Below are 17,490 nucleotides of genomic sequence, written 5' to 3' on the forward strand. Positions count from 1 at the left end.
TCACCTGCGCACAAGATGGGCGCCGATACCCGCCAATCCTAACAGCTTGTCATGTCAGCTTGTCCACTAACAAGGGGACGTGTGCAAAGTACGAGAAGATGAGCAGATGGGCAGATGAGCTAGGATTGGCTAGGGGTCAACGAGGGCCAGGATTTTGCGCGCAAGCAGTGAGCTGCCGTCACCCTTCTCCATGGCATCGGATGAAGCTGTCACTTAAATCGCTCCACACTGGATGGAGCTGTGGCACACGCGAATACAAAGCAGAGAACCCATCTCACCCATTAGCCAATGTGTTTCGAGGTTAGCAACCACACTCGTTTTTTCAAGCCACTCAGACGGTTGGGTTTGAGAAGACGAGAGGGAACTGGTCGGTAAAACAGAGACACGGGAGCCATGATTGCATGGTAAGCCTCCAATAAGCTCTGAACCTAGCTGTCCTTGTCCGTGTGATCTCCCAAAAGGCCTGCATACAGGATGCGGGCGTGCATACAAAACACACAGACGTACGGAGTACAGGCACGCACATGCATACCTCCCCAAGGCAGAGAGATGCAAACCCGATAAGGCCGGCGTTTGGTTTTGGCGGCTGCGCATGTACGAAGGTGTACTGTACGAGGCCGCTGGACTGCATGTGCTCGCACCCCCCTTCGGCCAACTAAGCCAAGGTTGGCCGAGAATCGAGGGATCTGACCGATGCTACGGAGCACCAATCTGCACCGTCAACTGCACGACAAGGTTGTCGGAGAGCCCAGGTCGATTCGTACAAGTCCCCCTGTTAGCGTATCCCAAGCTGATGATGTCGGTCCGTCCCTTGTCCTTGTCAGTAGGAAGCGAGATCTTTCGACTCCTCGTGCGCGATCTAGGAACGAATCGAAGCGCGTGAAAAAGAATCTGCGATGTATCGACCGTGACACTGGAATCTTTACTCCGTGCCTCGTATCACTTCCACCACAAACCCCGTGATTGCCCTTTTTGATTCCATGGTAAGCTCGCAGTGTTCATACCGTGTGATCCGGATTGTGCATGAGTAAGGAGTACACATTGGAGGACTGATCGCATTGACTTGCTTTTCTCTTGCCTATTATGCGCCGGAGTGACCGTGTTCCGCCCAGGAGCTGTCAATAGGGCCATCCACTCCATTGACAAGGAACGATTACTATTCCTCATAGCACTCCCACTCTTGGCATGTTGTATACTCTCGTACTAGCAGTATGACGGATCGATATGCTCGTACTGGCTGTCATAGCGTCCTGCTGCATTTGTACTGTAGAGACAAAAGTAAGCCGCACGATCCCCTTGGACGTCACTAGCACTTCTTGGCCTGGCGCCGACCTAAATTGCCAATTGGGACCGGTATATAATGGTACGATTTCAGATGACAATGGATATAAAGTGGAGAAGGCATTAAAGGTTGTGGAGAAGCAATGGGAAATCATGGAGGATAGGCCATTGGCTCAGGGAATGTATCCTGGGGAGTTTCTGGCCGAGGCAGACCACTGTAAGCCATTGCTTCCATGCTTCCAAAAACGCATCCTGCTGAATAACCAGGAAGAACGGTACCGTAAGAAACCCGGCTTGATTAACCGACGGAGCCTCCCCGAGATGATTCTGCTGCCTTGAAAGTAGTACTGTACGGCATGATATTATAACAAGAGATGAAATGAGGCTGCCGTTTTCGTATCATCGTTAGCCTCACTGAACTGGAGCGTAGCATCGGAGCTTGCTGGGATTCGGTCTTTGTTATTGATGCGGTAAGGCTGAGAGGGCAGCGGGAGACAGGCAACAGATCCGCGATGCCTGTAAAAAAGAGTTTGGCCCAGCTCTGCAATGGCTTTTGCTTTGGCGGGCTAGAATCGCTAGATGCAGTATTGCCGATAGGGAGAAGCGCAATAATACGCTTCCAACGATCCTTGTGCCGTGATCAGCGTCAGCTTCTATCGGGCTCGAGTCGTCTCTCCCATCACGTCCTTGGTTGGAGATGGCGGGGTTAGCTTGTGTTTTACGAAGCCGGGCGGCGCTATCGACCGCGTCCCAGAAGATTTCTCTAGTGGCGTTTGGGTTGCCAGCGACGGTTGAATTTGGAGGGTTGCCGTTGCAACTCTGCACATGCAGAGTTATCACAGCCCATCGCCAGCGCGTGAGTGGGTCGATATAGCCTCCCGCCGATCCATGCCGGTACCGATTCGCAAATGCTACGAGCACCACCAAAGTACTCGTATACGATACACTGGCGCTTGATCAAACAGTACGAATGCAGCCGTAGTAGCGGTGCTCCGTCCATGCAATATGCATGCAGGTGTGCATAGAGCACAAACAATGCGTCATCGTCACGGCCTGATGAAGCTCATCTCTTTCTAAGGGGTGGGAGCGAAGAGAGGCGCGGAGAGTCGAGCAGCACCGCCGGGCGTTGGACAATCGCAGAAGACGCAATTTCCATGCACGTCACATAAGCTCTTTTCTTTCTTGCGAGGCCCAGCGTGTCTTTTGACCCATGCTGGCGTATACGGAGTAGCATAGAGCACATGCCGTAGGTGAAAGCTGCACAGCACGACGCTGCCATGGGTGCGAGTCCAGTACGTCAGGACAGCAACTCCATATTTGCCAGTCCCAATGGGGGAAATCTGCCGTAGTATATCGACATGGGATCGGCCCAAGCTTAGACGGCGTCGATGACCCGGTTGTTCCACGCGACGAGTGCCAACGGCGTCGTATCAGCCCCCTTGGCACCCCTTGAACCAACGGTCGACAGAGCCTCCTTAATAGGGTGGCTAAACTTGGCAAAAAGCAAAAAAAGGAAAAAGAAGAAAGAGCGTGCAGAAAAGAGACTCGTCACGTTAGCAGCACCCGAGGTCGACCAAAGCCAGAAAACTTACTCGCGCGCCTGGCAGTGGAATGATTGGCGGTCGCAGGCCAGTCAATGGCCCCAGGATGACGCCGGCCGACCTCGAGATTTGACTTGACAATGCACAGGGCAAATCGCGGGCTGACGGGCGGCAGCCTTCTCGGCCTTCGCTTATTTGGAGGCCGCAGATGAGGGTGTCGAGGATGGAAGATGGGGAAGAAATTCGCGGTTTGACGGCGTGTGGATAGAAGGGAGAAGGGAGAAAAGGACAAGGAGAGATCCAGCGCTGTACTTGCCAGGTACCTTGCAGTTGCGATTCCCTGGCCCTGTAGAGAAGGTACGAGTAAGAAAGAGTTGCTGTGTTTGTCCACATTGTGCGCGGCCTCTTTTGGGGGCCTTAGGTAAGCTTGTCGTTCTGACAAAGACGCCCAAATAAGATGGCAAATAAAGATGCACCGGCCGCTAAAAATATCCTCGTAACCCGCTGCTGCTTTTGGGTATTCCGCAAGTAACTCTCCCGATCTGCCGTGCCTCGAATCTACCTCGAATCTACTAATGCTGTACTGCCTATATACCGACGTACCCCTGTTTCCGAGATGGAATCCAGCCTGTGCCAAGAGACGTAGCGCTATAGACACTCAACGTGCGCGTCTATCTCGAGGCAAACCGCCGAGAAGAGCTACACCTACGAGTAAGATATAGGCAAGGTAGACATATAATGAAATCACAAAAAGCCCAGCAATGAGAAAGCAGAACAGCAAATCTCACCCCCTTCCAGCCCCCACCTTTATAATCTCAAATCTCGAGGAAGCAAAAATAAAAAACCAATCCGAATCAAGAAGCCAAGAACGAAGAAAAAGAGGAACCCAAAGAAATCAGACCCAACGGAATGGCGTGAGGTCTGCTGCGGACAGACGAAGAAATCTGACTGGGTCCCCCCCCCTCGGGGCAGCGCATGAACAATCTCATTCTTTTCGTCCAAAAGCTGCGCGCCAAGCCTCCGCCCCATGCACTTACTAGTACGTGCTTTTTCTGCATTCTGGTGCAGTAGTGCCTCTTCTCTATTCGATGCTATGGAGTACGCCAGACGTTATATTGCGACAGTTGCAGTGCTCATGATTTGGGCGCGCTTGAAGGATGACGACGTTTGGCTGCAACGAGGCGTGTCGGCATCATCTGTGAGAACAAAGTACTCCCGAAAGAAAGAAGAAGAATTTGAAAGAAAGGGGGGTGAAATCTGCCTTTTTCTTATTTCCTCTCCTCATTCGTCTGCTCCATCTCCATCCTCAGTCAGCCTGTACTGTATGTACTCATGACAATACGCCGTCGGAACCTCTCTTCCTCGGTAACCCAGCTCAGGAACCTTTTAGCTCCCCGGGTTTCTCTGTTAATTTAAATGATCCTATTACAAAAAAAGCGCAAGAAAAAATTACGGAGTACGGGGTTGGCGTTTGACATTGTTATTATTTCCATCTTGTCATATCTTACACGTCACTTTCGCCATAATACTCCCAATCCGTCCTCCCTCCCCATCCCCCGGTCCAAATCTGAGAAGGGGATATTTCTTACGGGAGTGCCTTTTTTACTCTTACACGGCCCTCCGTATACGTACGTACGTACAGGATACTCCTTGGGGGCTTGTCTGCATGCGTAGGATCGCACATTGTCCGGCTGACATCTGGACGGGCACAGCCGCGCTCTCGCAATGGCTGAAAATAAATCTCCCGTCTGCAGAACAGCGGCCACCACTCAGGCGTCTGCTGGGCTTACCTTGGTGTGGCGGCGAGTGGCAGAGAAGCCCAGATATCATTAGTGATGCGTCACATCACACAGAGAGGGCTCCCAACCACATTATTACGCGGGCTTTTTCTTCTTAAATCTACCATACTGTACGGTGGTATTAGCCCAGAACAGGCAACGGTCATCGACCTGACGCGCAAAGGTGAAGGGGAGAAAAAACCACCCCTGCACAAGTCCGGAGATGCTCGTGGGCGTTGCCTTTTGCATTTTGCCGGCCAGCGGAGTCTTGACATCATGACCGCCGGGATCCCTTCCCCCAGCACTTGGCTAGATTATCCGTCATTTCATCGACCTCGATCCCACATTCTAGGCTCCAGATGCATGCTGCAGCCTAAAATACTGAGCCCTTCAATTTCGCTGCCCTTCTGGCTTCCCAAGCAGCCCACCAGCCCAAAAAGCTAATCGACCCCCCTCCCGAATTCGTAGGGGGAAAACCCCTCAATCCGGGGGTTCAGCAACACCACCACAGGGATGGGTAGCTTGGGGACCTTCCGACGCTATTTACAGAATGTGGCCTGTTGAGGGTGCCAGCCTGGGAAATCGAAGACCTGGAATGGTCAGCAGAGAGGCCCTTTGCCCGTTCCTCTAGAACCACTCCTCGACCCCCAAATCTTAGTCTTCCCCCCTCGCAGCAGGAAATCGGCCCATCTGATCCATCTACGATCAGTCACACGGAGCGTAAATCTCACGCCGAAGGGCTGGACGTAGGGCGTCTGCCAGTTGCATCCAGCCAAAGTCTGTCGGTATGTGTGCGCGAAGCGAGTACGGCGTATGTACATGTATTGACAACGGCCGATCTCCCAGATCAGACGATCGGTCGGCTACGCTCCACCCTCTTCTGCCATTTCCTTCTCGTTGATTTTGCTTTTGCTCTGGGCGTGCGGACGTTATCCTCTTTCTCGCCATCGCCATCGCCATAGCACTGTAGCCTGTGGTCTGAGTAACGTCGGTGAGTACATCTGATATAAGCCAAGAAATCTCACACGGGGGTTACAGCGTCCCAGAATCGGGAATCGTCCTTTGACCAAAACGTCGACTTACCCGGCCGTTGCCGAAGGGGCGTGCCAGTATCAAGGCTCCAAGGAGATGCGATACCCCTTTGTTTTTTCGAGCTTCGCCCTTCTTGGCGTGATATTCTCCCAGCAATTTGCACTAGCGTGGCATGGGCATGGTGGCTGGGAAAAGCTTCCAACCCCCCGCCGCATCTGATTGTGCTAGTATCGTGGCCAGATCTCAAGTCCATCATTTGTCATCCTTCAGAGAACTTCAAGTCAGAGCTGCCCACTGGCGCGGGCGTCTAGCTGTCATGAAAGAGGGTCTTGTGCAAGCGAGCTAGAGCTTCTCCTTGCAGTCGCGGCTAGTGTCGCCTTACTGTAGCATTAGCTGGAATTTTGTTCATGCATCTGGCCCGGCAACAAGGTGAGAAGAGAAAGACGCGATACGGATTTGCAAGTCGGTGTGAGTTCACTCCTTTCTTTTTTTTTCCTTCGCGGATTCTTTTCCTGCTGACTCAAGACACTCGCAGCGGTCACCTAGTGTAAGACCAGTCTCCAATCAAGTTAGCTTCGAGATCTGCTCTGCTAGGAGACAACATCTTGCTCGGCTTTTAGAATTCTGACATGTCTTGCCGTAGTGAAACGCTCATCCTACAGGTTAGGTGCTAGACAATAAACCTCGACGGGATCTTCGAGTCATGATGACGCACTGCAAGGCCTCCGACCTTCCTATCGAAACCTGGAAGCTTATTGTTCTTTTGATACGAGCAAGATGTAAAGTACATCGTAATCAATACAGCTGGCAGAGTATAGACCTGGGAAGATTGGCGATGCCTCCAGACTCCAGATCGAACGACCAAATTCTTCCCAAATTCTCCGTCAGAAGTTGCCACAGCTGCACGGTCCCTCGCGCCCTCTAATCAAGAGAGTCAGCTACTCAACTCAGATAGGGCAACATATCCCAATAGACCTCTGCAATAGGCAGGAGGAGATGCGTAGTATACTAATAATGGACTGAGAATACCGCGGATGCTACCCATGCCCGTCATCTTCAGATGCCACGCCCATATCGAAGCAGGCATGCCATGAGAGTTAGATGGGAAGCAGTGGTATCATCCGACGCCAATACAAACTCTCGATCACCATACCCAGTATTACCCGTAAGCTCAAATGGATATGGCTGAAGTGCAGGTATTCCACATACAGCCCTGCTACGAGAACGAGCATATATCACTACCCCCTTCATGCATTGCCATTATGGAAAGTAGTAGCGCCGAGGTCATCCAAGATGCTGCCACAACCAAGCTCCATACTCCCTGGTCAACATGCCTGAGCGTTTGGGACAGTTACAAATGGATCTGAAGAAAGGAGGTGTGGAGGAATGGCATGCTGGATATGGAGGTGAGCCGGCCGTACTTTGGACTGCGTAATTGTCCCCATGCATGAAAATATCCCGAAAACCCGAGAATTGCATTTGCCGACGAGCAAAAAGTTAAGTCAGGCAGCGTACAGACTTTCAGATGATAGCCCACATATTCGTATACGCATGCTGTTCGGTAAGATGCCCCAACCAACACGCCATGCTCTCCTCACCCCGTACATGTGGTAGGATCTGTCTCTTCTTCGGCGGAGGCTTCCAGCTTTGGAAATGGTCCATCTTTCGGATCAAGCTTGTGTGGCGTGCTAGTGAAGGGCAAATTGCCTGCCACACCACATCGACATCCAGATCATACTACTCCGTACAGGTAGCAGTGTTACTTTAATGATTGCCACGGAGCAAATTGCCATACGGGTGCTTCTAGCGATTTGATAAAATTACAACCAAGATTTAATCATGGTGTGAAGAGGTGGAACTCTCAACTCCCTTTATGCAGGCAAGCTGTCTTCTGGGGGGTTTCGGGTGAAGGGCTCGATGGATTTGCAGATGGCCTTGCATATGACCTTTAAATTGACTTGTTGATGCCGATTTTGCAGCCCGGATAGGTCGCCATCGTGCTCAAGGGGCAAGAATGGAGAAAGAGACATGCTCGCTTAGGCAGGAAACGTGCCGAATACGGAATATCCAGAGAGATGATCCCTAGCATTGTCCTGCGCATCAAGTACGGAGTACGAGGTGCTGTTATTATTTTCAGCGGATCCTCGCTTGCTACTGAACGGCCTGGCAGCTTGACAACTCGACAGCCCCGATCTCAACGTCTCGCAGCGCCGTGGCGGGCCATGTTAGTGTTGGACCCCGGTGTCGCACCTTTCCCCCCTTCTCTTTTCTTTCTCGGCCGACAAGTGACCAAATTCCATCGGGGCAAAGGCCGCCGAGCCCAGCCAACGCAAAGAGAGCCGCCAGGGCACAGAAGGAGGCGAAGGATCACCATAAGAGCAACAACATCAAAAACTCATCACATTAAATGTGATTGTGCGCAAGACGTGCATGTACGAGGGCGAAGGCACAGAGTAGCGGCCCATCATGGCTTGTACACAGACTAATGCATGCTAATTTCGTTGACTCGTAAACGGGCTTGCGATGGAGAAGGTTCGTGTCGGGCGCAGTGGTTTGGCGTGTGTGCGTGTGATCGAAAGAAAAAAAAAAAAAGCGACGTAAAAGTGGCTCTCGAGTGGGACGCCGTTTGATCGATCCATCAAGAACAGAGAATCGGCGCTATTGAACGATACCGCTGCTTTAGTCAAAAGTGGACTGTTTTGTGCTTGGCGCCTTGCGCGCTCGGAACTGCAAGAATATTCGATCCTCCCAGCCTAGAAGCTAGAAGCACACGCCACGTGCGATTCCGACACCTGTGGGGTGTTCCATTGGCCCATGAATGGCTTTATCCGGCCAGGCAAGGGTCCCTGCTCAGCCAAAAGCAAATTTGTTCTTGATGCTGTCTGCGCGAGCTGAGGAACCCCTTGTGAAAGGGCAAGGCGCTCTTGTTCCAGACCGAGCCAATATATCCAACCCCGCTTTGCCCGTCTTATGACGACGAAAACTGGCTTGCCGTGTGTTGCGAGGTACTAGGTAATAGTAGTAGTTGCGTTGACTAGAGACGGGTACGCAAGCCTTGGCCGAGCCGTGATGTCCTGAAACCTCGGCGTACGCCATTGCCTTTGATTGACCCAAGCAAGCATTTGGGCAAACGCCATGCAGTCCGGCATGTTGGTTGGTCTTAGTGTAACTGCTCACAGTTGAATATATTATAAGGATGCAACAGAGCAGGCATCATGTTTGCCCATCTCTCTTGTTTTTTTTGTGCGTGGTGTTTCCAGCTGTAACGCGGCAGCCAGATGGCTTGTTCTCTGAAAGGGGAAATGAGTTAGAGAAGCAAGCGACTTAAGCATCCTGAGGGCTGATTGTCGTCGAGTCTTCTGAGGGCGGCGAATGCTGCCACTTGTACTTGATGGACGTATCCTAAATCTTCTTTGAAGACCATCTGTGCAGCAACCGACACGAACCAGATTGATATCCTCGTTGTATGGCGTTGAGAGCTTGGAGACTTGCCAAACATGATTCTGTTATACTCCGTAAGGCTCGAAAAGCATTGAACTTCTGCCAAATAGAGCCTCTGTGGTGCAAACAGACAGCTATTCCTATCGCATCACCCTTTCAATTACCGCTGTCGGGAGGTAATGCACAAGCAAGTTTGTGATTCAGTTGGCTGCACCAACCACAAAGGTTCAGCCATGCTTGAATATATTAAAATTTCCGAGTTCCGCAAGTCGGTCGATTTGGCGGCACAAGGACCGGAGGCTGTGGTGAGGTGTGCCAACCTGAGCACGCTTGTGTGGCCTGCACGTTCTGGACTCGCCGGGGTAAATGCACTGGACAGATATTGCATCCAACCATAGTCAAATGGACAAATGAAGCGTGAAGGATTTAGTGACTCATTTTGTGGCTGGCCAATTCCGCGTCTTGATTGTTATGTGGCGCGCGCACAAACAGTGTACCAGTATGGGTGCGGATAACGCTTCTGCATCTCTTCAGCCAGTTATTCAAGATGTAAAGAAAAGCGGCTAGGATCGAGTGGTCGAGGAGCAGTTGCTGGGGCGAGATCGAAGCTAGTGCTTCATTGTGGATGCCATCCTGCGTCTACCCCCATGCCTTTTCGAGGTCTTGGGTAGTAGCAGTGGCGGTATTAGCAGTACCGTCTGATCCTGCAGTGCAGAAACACTCTTGTTCAACGAAATGCATGCAGCGGGTTATATCACGCCCTCATAGACTGAAGCCGGCGTGAGTGAATGAACAAACCAGGGGATATTTTGCCGTCCCCTCGTGCATCTGAGAATATGTTCTTAGTGGCCCTCACCGAACTCCTCTGCAACCTGGGCACACCTTGTGGAAATGATGCGACAAGCTGCTGGGAAAGGGCTGGAATTCTGAGATTTGAGGCTGGTCAAACAATAGTGGTAGCATCAGTAACATACAAAAAGGAGGGAAGGGGTAAGCAGCCTGGCAATCAATGATCGCTTCTTCGCGCCCACTCCGATTTCCCTGAGACTTGACTAGTTGTAGCCAAGCGAGCAGGACAAATGGAGCATGATGTGCTTCTGATTTGATCAAGGAGAGTTGCAGGCGACAATGCACGGCAGAAGAGACTGTATAATGAGTGCAACCCAGTAAGAATTGCTGCAGACTTCGGGTGATAACACTTGATTGGAGCGTGTGTTGAGCATCTGTCATTTAGACTTTTAAGGTGGTCGTCGCACGCATATACGCATATGTATCCTGTAGGTTGCACAACACGGCTGATCAATATGCACATGTGCTACGAGCAAGCCAACACAAGGTTGATAAGTTGGAGAGGATGAATGGGTTGCGAGAGTAACACGGTCCACCAAGTGGCCATGCTTCAAGATGTTGAGGTAATGTGTTGATATTGTTGACAATCGCACCCCACGATGATGGAGATGGAGCGCGATCGATGTGTTGAGGCTATCCAATGGCTAGCTGATCGATCAGCATGGCCTGAGCGCTGTCGATATTCAGAGTCAGCTGGGCAAAATACATATCGGTGCCACTAAGTGTATTTCGTCCAGCCAAGTTCATGTCCTAAGCGGTATGTGTAAATGCCTCTGGCGGACGATTCATGGTAACGTCGTAAAGTAAAGCCCAATCGCATATCCCTGTTGAATGCTCATTTCCACGTCTCTCAGCTTGCCGCTGGGCTGTCACCCCTTGGTGTGATCAGATAGCATAGTGCAGGTAGCGCTCGGAGAGGAGGTCCGAAGGGAAAGCAAGACCAAAAAGTCACTCTTCTAAATCCAGTAAAGCAGCCTGCAGCCAAGGAAGCTGTAGCGCGTCGCCATCTGTCACGAATGGGTTGATGAGCATTGCGATGTGGGTTGCCTTTCCAGTGACGAGGGACTCTACTCTGAACACCAGAAGAGAACCAACCAGGAGCGGACAAGGCTCGCCTGACCTGGCGTGATCAAGATCCACATTAAAGAGGCATCTGATCTAGGCTAGTTAGTATCTCAGCGAGATTGGGTCGACGGGCCATCTCGCCATCTTACAAGGCCGCGATTGCAACGGGGTGCCACCCGCACGCAGCTATCGTAGCGCCGTCGCTGCTTGGGTGTCGGTAAGGGGCTTCGAGACTTTGGAGCAGCTAGTAAGTGGCTGCCACTGAGCGATTCCGTACAGAGTAGATTTTCGTAGGCTAGTTCGAGTCGTAATCGTCGGCGTAGTAATACCTAGTCCTGCCAAGACATGTTAGGAGTCTATAGGATGTCTAGAATGACTCTTCAGGTATGTCATTAGAGTTAGAGGCTGCCGAAGGAAGAGGGTCTATTCTGTCAACTGATGGGGCGGTGGTTGGACACTCGCCCTGGTAAAACAACCAACGTTCTACGGAGTAGTTTGCCATGAGGCAGGTCTTGTCATACCCTCGTACTTCGTATCTGTGCACTGGGTTAAGTCAAGCACGATAATTATCTCCGCCACAACCATGGGGCAACAGCCGAAGCCTCAGCAGACCGCTGACCGAGATGCCCTCTCGATACTTCTAGGTCTTGAGGGCTCGCTCGTCCAGCTGCGGCCGTCGCTAAGCTCAGGGTGACGGCCCACCAATTGTAGATGCACTGAAGAGCCGGTAGCCAAAGACCCCAGCCGAGGGGGCCAGATTTACCGCTCTGGATGCTACTCCGTCCATGGCGCCAAGGTTCCTGGTAGGCGAATGCCACTAACAACACTGGTTGAAGGAAAACGCGGTTGCTGAGAGCGGCACACCAGAAGCGCTAACTGGGGGCGAAAATCAGAATAAAATAACAGACAGTGCACCGAGTACGGAGCGGACAGTCCAACGTCGCATCGTCCTGGAAAAGTCTTTTCTAGACCATCTAGTCTTTGTACCAAGACTGATCTGGTACAGTCCTATGACGAATTGCCAAGCCGTTGGAATGAAACTGCTTTGACGGAGGACGGAGAAGTTGTATGCGAGAGAGCTGCATTGCTGTTGAGCTGCGGCGCGAGGAGGCCCGATTCTGGGGACTGTATACTCATAAATCTGGCATCTCCCCTGTCCCAAAGTCAGAAGTGCATCAGCGGTCATGGCTGCAGCAGGATGACGAGCAACTCGACGACGGTTCTGGCTTATTTGAGATGCAGTTGGCCCCTTCAGACCTGCTGCAGAGGGAGTGGCGAATGCGAGGACTACTACAAATGGTCAGCTGTGCTCCTGCATGAAGATGTAATGCACGATCCTCCCCGTCAGCTCTTTGGTCTGTCGAGATCTCGCAACTCTTGGATTCCACACAGCCCTCCCATTTGATTTTATCTCGACGGGTGGAATTTGTAACGATTCGACGGGGCTTTGCTGGGGCCTAAGCCTAAGCAGAGCGGCAGTGGTGGTTTAGCACGTCCAGTGAAGCTGACGATGCCGACAGCCCAGCGTCATCCCGTGGCGAGGGTCTCGACCCTTTCGGGCTCGTGATCGCAGATGTGATCGTACCGATGAGGCAGGCACATCAAATCTTACCCGTGCCGTACGATATGGAGCAGCAAGGTACCAAGAGCCAAGGTAATACCGCCTTAGTCGAACTCCGTACTGGGTAGCCGTAGTAAGCTGCTACCTGTACAGTGCTGGGAACAGCACAAATACCCTGTGGGTGCTAGCACGATGACTACGGCCATTAAGAACCCGGCCGTATCGAGTCCAGGGCTTGTCACCATCATGGTGGATCGACAAGTGCCTAACGCGAGCTCATGCACGCTTACCGTCCCTTTCCTCTCCTGGGAGAGAAGAGGCGGAGTGAGAAAAGAGAGAGAACGATAGCAGTCAACTCACCTAGCAGACAGACGGCCACTATAAAGCGACGCTCCCCTGGTTGAACCCACCGTACAAATGAAGGCATCGTCAGGCATTCTATTGTGCAAAGGAAGAGTACCGTGTGTCTCCCGTAGACACACGTGGCGCCATGTGTCTGCGGTGAGGCCGTGCATGAAAGGCTGCTGAATGGGGATGGGCAAGTGCGCTCCCCAGACTGGCTTAGGCTAGAGCCGTTGGCTCCTTCCCCGTTATTGTACCCTTCCAAAATCTCTGCTGATCTCGTCCTGAAGCGGGCCAAAACCCCTGGTGTCTCTTTCCGTTTTTCTCCCGCTTTTTTATCTAATACCAAGGTCTACCTCTGTGTGCGTACTGTACTCCTAGGCTTTCGTAGTCCATACCCGCACCAACCCTGTCTTGCAGCTCTGTTGGCAGGTACCAGGTACCGCGGCTGTAAGTAGCGCTCCGTAAGGTAATCGCCGCCGTGGCCATAAGACTTCGTACGGCAGTAGGCAGTTGACAATATTTCCCATGATTCATCCTCTCATCTCATCTCCTTGGTGCTCCATCTTTGTTATGCATCATCTCTCTCCGCGCTGCTAGTACGGGTACGGGAAGTGTCCAGGCCATCGTCATCTAGATGCGAGACGCGAGCACTTTGCCGTTGCAGTTGCAGCGTGCTGGTGAGATGAAGATGAAGATGGAGATGAAGACGATGGCGATTGAAATACAGGTACGTAAGTGAATGGAAACGCCCGACTCGACTCCATCAGCTGGGCTGTCAGTGTCAGTCGACTTTTTCTCAGCTCCGCAGCGCCTAGGCAAATAAGCAGCATTCTTCGCCGCGCGAACACTCCATATCGTGGCGTCAACCAGGGAAAGGCGCAAATCGAGATCAAAACGGAGCACACCCTACCGACCTGTACATGTACGCGCATGCTGTGACCGCTGGCCGGCGACCAAGCTCCGTATCGTACATACTAGTGGTACTCGTACGCACACGCCTCTCTGCGCAGAAACATGGCTTTCATCCATCTCAGCCGCCCCTGTCACTGCTTCAGCATTCCAGCAGGCAGAGGAGTGGAGGAGTGCCGCTAAGGGCAAGGGGGTCCCACTGCGTCGTCGTTTTCCATCCATGGGTCTCCAACCTCACTCCCTCCCGCCCTTTTCCCATCATCTTCACCCCTCTCCCGGCGCTAGACGGCAAGGTTCGAATTTCGAAATCTTAGGCTCACACCACGCCCAGAACCACGTTATGGCCGCCCGCCCAAACTCGCTAGCTCGGACGCAAAGGCAAGTGCAATCCAGTACCGCGGATTTGCTGGGCAGGGTCCCACCCGCACTCATCTCAATCTCTTGTTCTTTTGGGGCCGGGCCAAGGGCCTCGTTAGGGCAGCCTCCCATCTTAACAAGACTGACTTCGGACCCCTGCCCATTGGCCAAGCCGCTCGAGGTGTACGGAGCAGACTCCGTACTGGCCAGGCTTTGGGGTGAGCCATCACCCAACTTTGGACGCCACCACGAGTTTAGATCTCTTTTCCTGGGACCCCGGTCATGCTTTGGGAGACGACAGGGCTTGGCCAACTCGGCGACAGGCCTTTATTAGCATCACCATTTATAGCCTTGTCCTCGCTTCCCTCTCTGCCCTTTTCTCTATTTAAATTCCAACTTATCTCTGCTGGTCTGGCCCCCCACGTCTGGGCCCGGTCTGCTTATACCACCTACCTGTATCTGTACATACATATGCGTGTCTGCTGCGATCATCCTTGGCCCCGTTTGCAAGTCGTCAGCCCAGCCGTCACTCCACCGCACACGCCGAACTCGACCCAGCGCTTTGTGCCCCTAGCATTCGTGCTAAGTCAGATGTATCGACGACCCTGAGCGCCAGATCTTTTACTTGCCACACGCGCTATGGAAGCGGGTGACGTTGGAACCCGACAGAGGTGCGTTCTTACTCGTGCATTCCTCCATGCCTAGCCGCTCCATCGTACGCCCCCCCTCTAAATCGGCGGAATTATTAACTCACATCGTCCCCCTCTCCCCAGCACCGGTCTTTCTTCTACTCCTACGCGACTTGAACATCAACTTGCAACATCTCCCCATTCTCACCAACAACACCGAGAAGCCGTCGACCGACGGTATCTGGACCAGCCTACCATGGCAGCAGCCTCAGTTCTCGCCCCTAACGCCCACTACCCACCTCAGCCATATCCTTCCAACTACTCTCATCCACCCTCATCCGGGCCAAGTGTTGCCAACATGATCTCCTCGGAGCCTCGACGACCCTCTCCCGACAATGAGTCCTCGACTCGCCAGTCACTACCATCGATTTCAGAAGTCATTTCTGGTGCACGGCCTGGACAGTACCCTCCGCCTGCGCATCCTCTGCAGCCTGGCTCAAGCCTGCCCTCACCATTTGCTCCGTCTGCTCGACAGTACCCCGAAGCCGACAAGCACTCATCTCAGCCTCTGCACTCTGTTGCCTTTCCTCCCCGACAGGAAAGCCACAATGCATACTCAGATTCACCGAGGCCGCCCTTTAGCACTGGCAGACCCGGTCTCCCTCCCGTTTCTGATCGCCGGCCTACTCCCCCGACGAAGCATGATGGTCACCCCCTTCCTCACCACCTGGCTGAACCGCCAAAGCCATCTGATCACCGCTCACTGAATGGGGTCTACTCCCAACCACCGCCCCCGCCGACTTCCGTCCCGTACCAGCCGGCACAGCTTCCACCTGGGCAACAGCCGCTCCCTCCTTATCAGGTATCACCTCGAGGTCATGCGGCTTCGCATCTGCCCGGGCAATACGATTCTCGGCCGGCGCCTACACATGCTGAAGAGGCCGAGTATGCTGCCAGGGCTCGATACGATAACGGGACCTCGCGATCGTTTGAGAGCTGGAGCTACCAGGAAGCTTTGAGCCGAGTAAGTGACAACGTGAAACTGGCATAAAAGAGTATGCGCTAAATGAGTATATAGATTGGAACCTGCTCGCGAACCATTTTCAACTTCGCAGAGGCCTACGGCCGAATTGCCCAAGAGCAGCACGGATCTCAACCAATTCCCGAGCGTCTTCCGACTGAGCGAGAAGTGAGCGACATGCTCTCCAACGTCGAGTACCTCAAGCGTTCTCTCGAGCAATGCAGAGAGGTAATTGTAGCCTCACTACAGAGCGAGAGGGCTCGCGAAGGTGCCAAACCACCAAAAGGCCCTTATGAGGAAGACCAAGACGTCCCCATGTATGGAGACTCCATTAAGCCACCATATGGCATGACAGAAGTCAAAAAGCGACGAGGCGTAAGCTTACAGCCAATCTTGTATACATGAGCCCCGCTAATAGAGTAACAGCGCGCTGCCCCTCCTGGACGATGCCACAGCTGCAATCGCATCGACACTCCAGAATGGAGACGGGGTCCTGATGGTGCCAGGACTTTGTGCAATGCCTGTGGTCTCCATTACGCCAAGCTTGAGCGCAAACGCCAGCTAGAAGCAAGATCACTACGTCCCAAGCCTGAGGAGAGAAGCTAGAGCGTGGCCAACCCGAGCCTTATCACCCTACTTTACACTTTTCAAACTCCCTAGTCCTTTGCATGATGTTTATTGATTTTTTCTGGGCACGGAGCTTAACGGGCGCGGAGCATATTGATGACGCAAAGAAATATTCAACATTTCTTTTTCACTGAAAGGAAGAAAAAAAAAACTTGCAGAACACAATACCCATTTTTCTAGCCGAGGGCCTGCACTGATGGTTTTTACTGTACATGTGTCTTTGATTGCGGGGATTTCTATTCTTTTCTTTGTTCTATTTTTATTTCATTGGATTTGGGCGGCAAATCATCATGGCATTGCAGGCGTTCAATATATATACATATACTTCAGGGTCTGGGCAACATTCACCTTTAATGATGAGAATTTGCCATGGGAACAACGATGCCAAGCTACTTTGGGATTTTAGATAAAATAGTTTTATTATTGCCTGCCCTGGCAGAGGCAGAATGAAGAAGAAAATTCGCAACACTATCGCTCAATCTTGGTGCCAATGGTGATGGATGCAGTGAACCCTGGGGGAGTACAAGATGCGACATGCCTGGTTTGTTCCTTTTTCTTTCTTCCAATTGTAGGCGCGCATGCATGAGAATGTCCGTGCGCGTGATGCATTCAAACCGTCGCTTCAAGTTCTGTGCAAGCGAGTTTTTTTCTTTGCTTTTCTTTGCTGCCTCTTTTTTTCCTTTTTTTCGTTGCTCCCTCAAATTGGTGCGTCATAGACTAGAGCTAAGCTGTTGAGGTAATATGGCGCTGATTGGCCCATCTGACTTTTACTAATAGGATCGGGAGGGATGAGATCTTGGGGTGAGGGAGATCAAGTGACGCTGTGTTTCGGGTAGAAGAGGGTGAGATTAAGTTGTAGCACTCCGTTCAATTTAGGGTCGATACCGCGGCTAGTGCTGATGGGCGAGGCTGGCTCTGTGCTGTGCACTTCCTTTTTCGTGAAAAGTACGTAAGCTTAGGGAAGAGAGAAGAAGTGCTTTTCTTGCATCTTCTTTTTACTTTACTGAATTGTGCCGTTGTCTTTTGATCTTCTAATTTTATTCTTTTCTTCCTA

At 52.1% G+C, this 17,490-nt stretch overlaps 4 protein-coding genes across 4 annotated transcripts; 3 read left to right on the plus strand and 1 right to left on the minus strand.

Annotated features, from left to right (window-relative positions):
- The first annotated feature begins 879 nt into the window (after positions 1–879).
- Positions 880–2,181, plus strand: V8C40DRAFT_246371 (uncharacterized protein). Its single transcript, XM_083216103.1, has one exon. It carries the CDS (start codon positions 1,225–1,227, stop codon positions 1,618–1,620), a length of 396 nt encoding a protein of 131 aa, XP_083072470.1. The 5' UTR covers positions 880–1,224; the 3' UTR covers positions 1,621–2,181.
- Positions 2,182–4,228: 2,047 nt separating this feature from the next.
- Positions 4,229–4,875, plus strand: V8C40DRAFT_246374 (uncharacterized protein). The gene has a single exon (XM_083216104.1). It carries the CDS (start codon positions 4,239–4,241, stop codon positions 4,494–4,496), a length of 258 nt encoding a protein of 85 aa, XP_083072471.1. The 5' UTR covers positions 4,229–4,238; the 3' UTR covers positions 4,497–4,875.
- A 6,849-nt stretch (positions 4,876–11,724) lies between these two features.
- V8C40DRAFT_24101 (uncharacterized protein) lies at positions 11,725–13,247 on the minus strand. The gene is made up of 2 exons (XM_083214934.1): positions 12,909–13,247; positions 11,725–12,277 (listed from the first exon to the last, which is right to left on the minus strand). Exons 1-2 carry the CDS (start codon positions 12,973–12,975, stop codon positions 11,877–11,879), a joined length of 468 nt encoding a protein of 155 aa, XP_083072472.1. The 5' UTR covers positions 12,976–13,247; the 3' UTR covers positions 11,725–11,876.
- A 1,295-nt stretch (positions 13,248–14,542) lies between these two features.
- On the plus strand, positions 14,543–16,907 carry V8C40DRAFT_246394 (GATA-type transcription factor). Its single transcript, XM_083216105.1, has 3 exons — positions 14,543–15,812; positions 15,867–16,184; positions 16,236–16,907. The coding sequence occupies exons 1-3, from the start codon at positions 15,045–15,047 to the stop codon at positions 16,413–16,415; spliced, it is 1,266 nt and encodes a 421-aa protein (XP_083072473.1). The 5' UTR covers positions 14,543–15,044; the 3' UTR covers positions 16,416–16,907.
- Positions 16,908–17,490: the final 583 nt, after the last annotated feature.

Source organism: Trichoderma camerunense, assembly GCF_050948025.1.
Source record: "Trichoderma camerunense strain CBS 138272 chromosome Unknown V8C40scaffold_10, whole genome shotgun sequence".
NCBI lineage: Eukaryota > Fungi > Ascomycota > Sordariomycetes > Hypocreales > Hypocreaceae > Trichoderma > Trichoderma camerunense.

Excerpts from the sequence above, each read along its gene's own strand:
- V8C40DRAFT_246371 (XM_083216103.1), top strand. The coding sequence starts at position 1,225 with ATGCTCGTACTGGCTGTCATAGCGTCCTGCTGCATTTGTACTGTAGAG.
- V8C40DRAFT_246374 (XM_083216104.1), top strand. The coding sequence starts at position 4,239 with ATGATCCTATTACAAAAAAAGCGCAAGAAAAAATTACGGAGTACGGGG.
- V8C40DRAFT_24101 (XM_083214934.1), bottom strand. The coding sequence starts at position 12,975 with ATGCCTTCATTTGTACGGTGGGTTCAACCAGGGGAGCGTCGCTTTATA. Across the intron at positions 12,278-12,908 it reads AGTGGCCGTCTGTCTGCTAG|TAGTCCTCGCATTCGCCACT; the intron begins GTGAGTTGACTG and ends GACCATTTGTAG.
- V8C40DRAFT_246394 (XM_083216105.1), top strand. The coding sequence starts at position 15,045 with ATGGCAGCAGCCTCAGTTCTCGCCCCTAACGCCCACTACCCACCTCAG. Across the intron at positions 15,813-15,866 it reads ACCAGGAAGCTTTGAGCCGA|ATTGGAACCTGCTCGCGAAC; the intron begins GTAAGTGACAAC and ends ATGAGTATATAG. Across the intron at positions 16,185-16,235 it reads AAGTCAAAAAGCGACGAGGC|CGCGCTGCCCCTCCTGGACG; the intron begins GTAAGCTTACAG and ends ATAGAGTAACAG.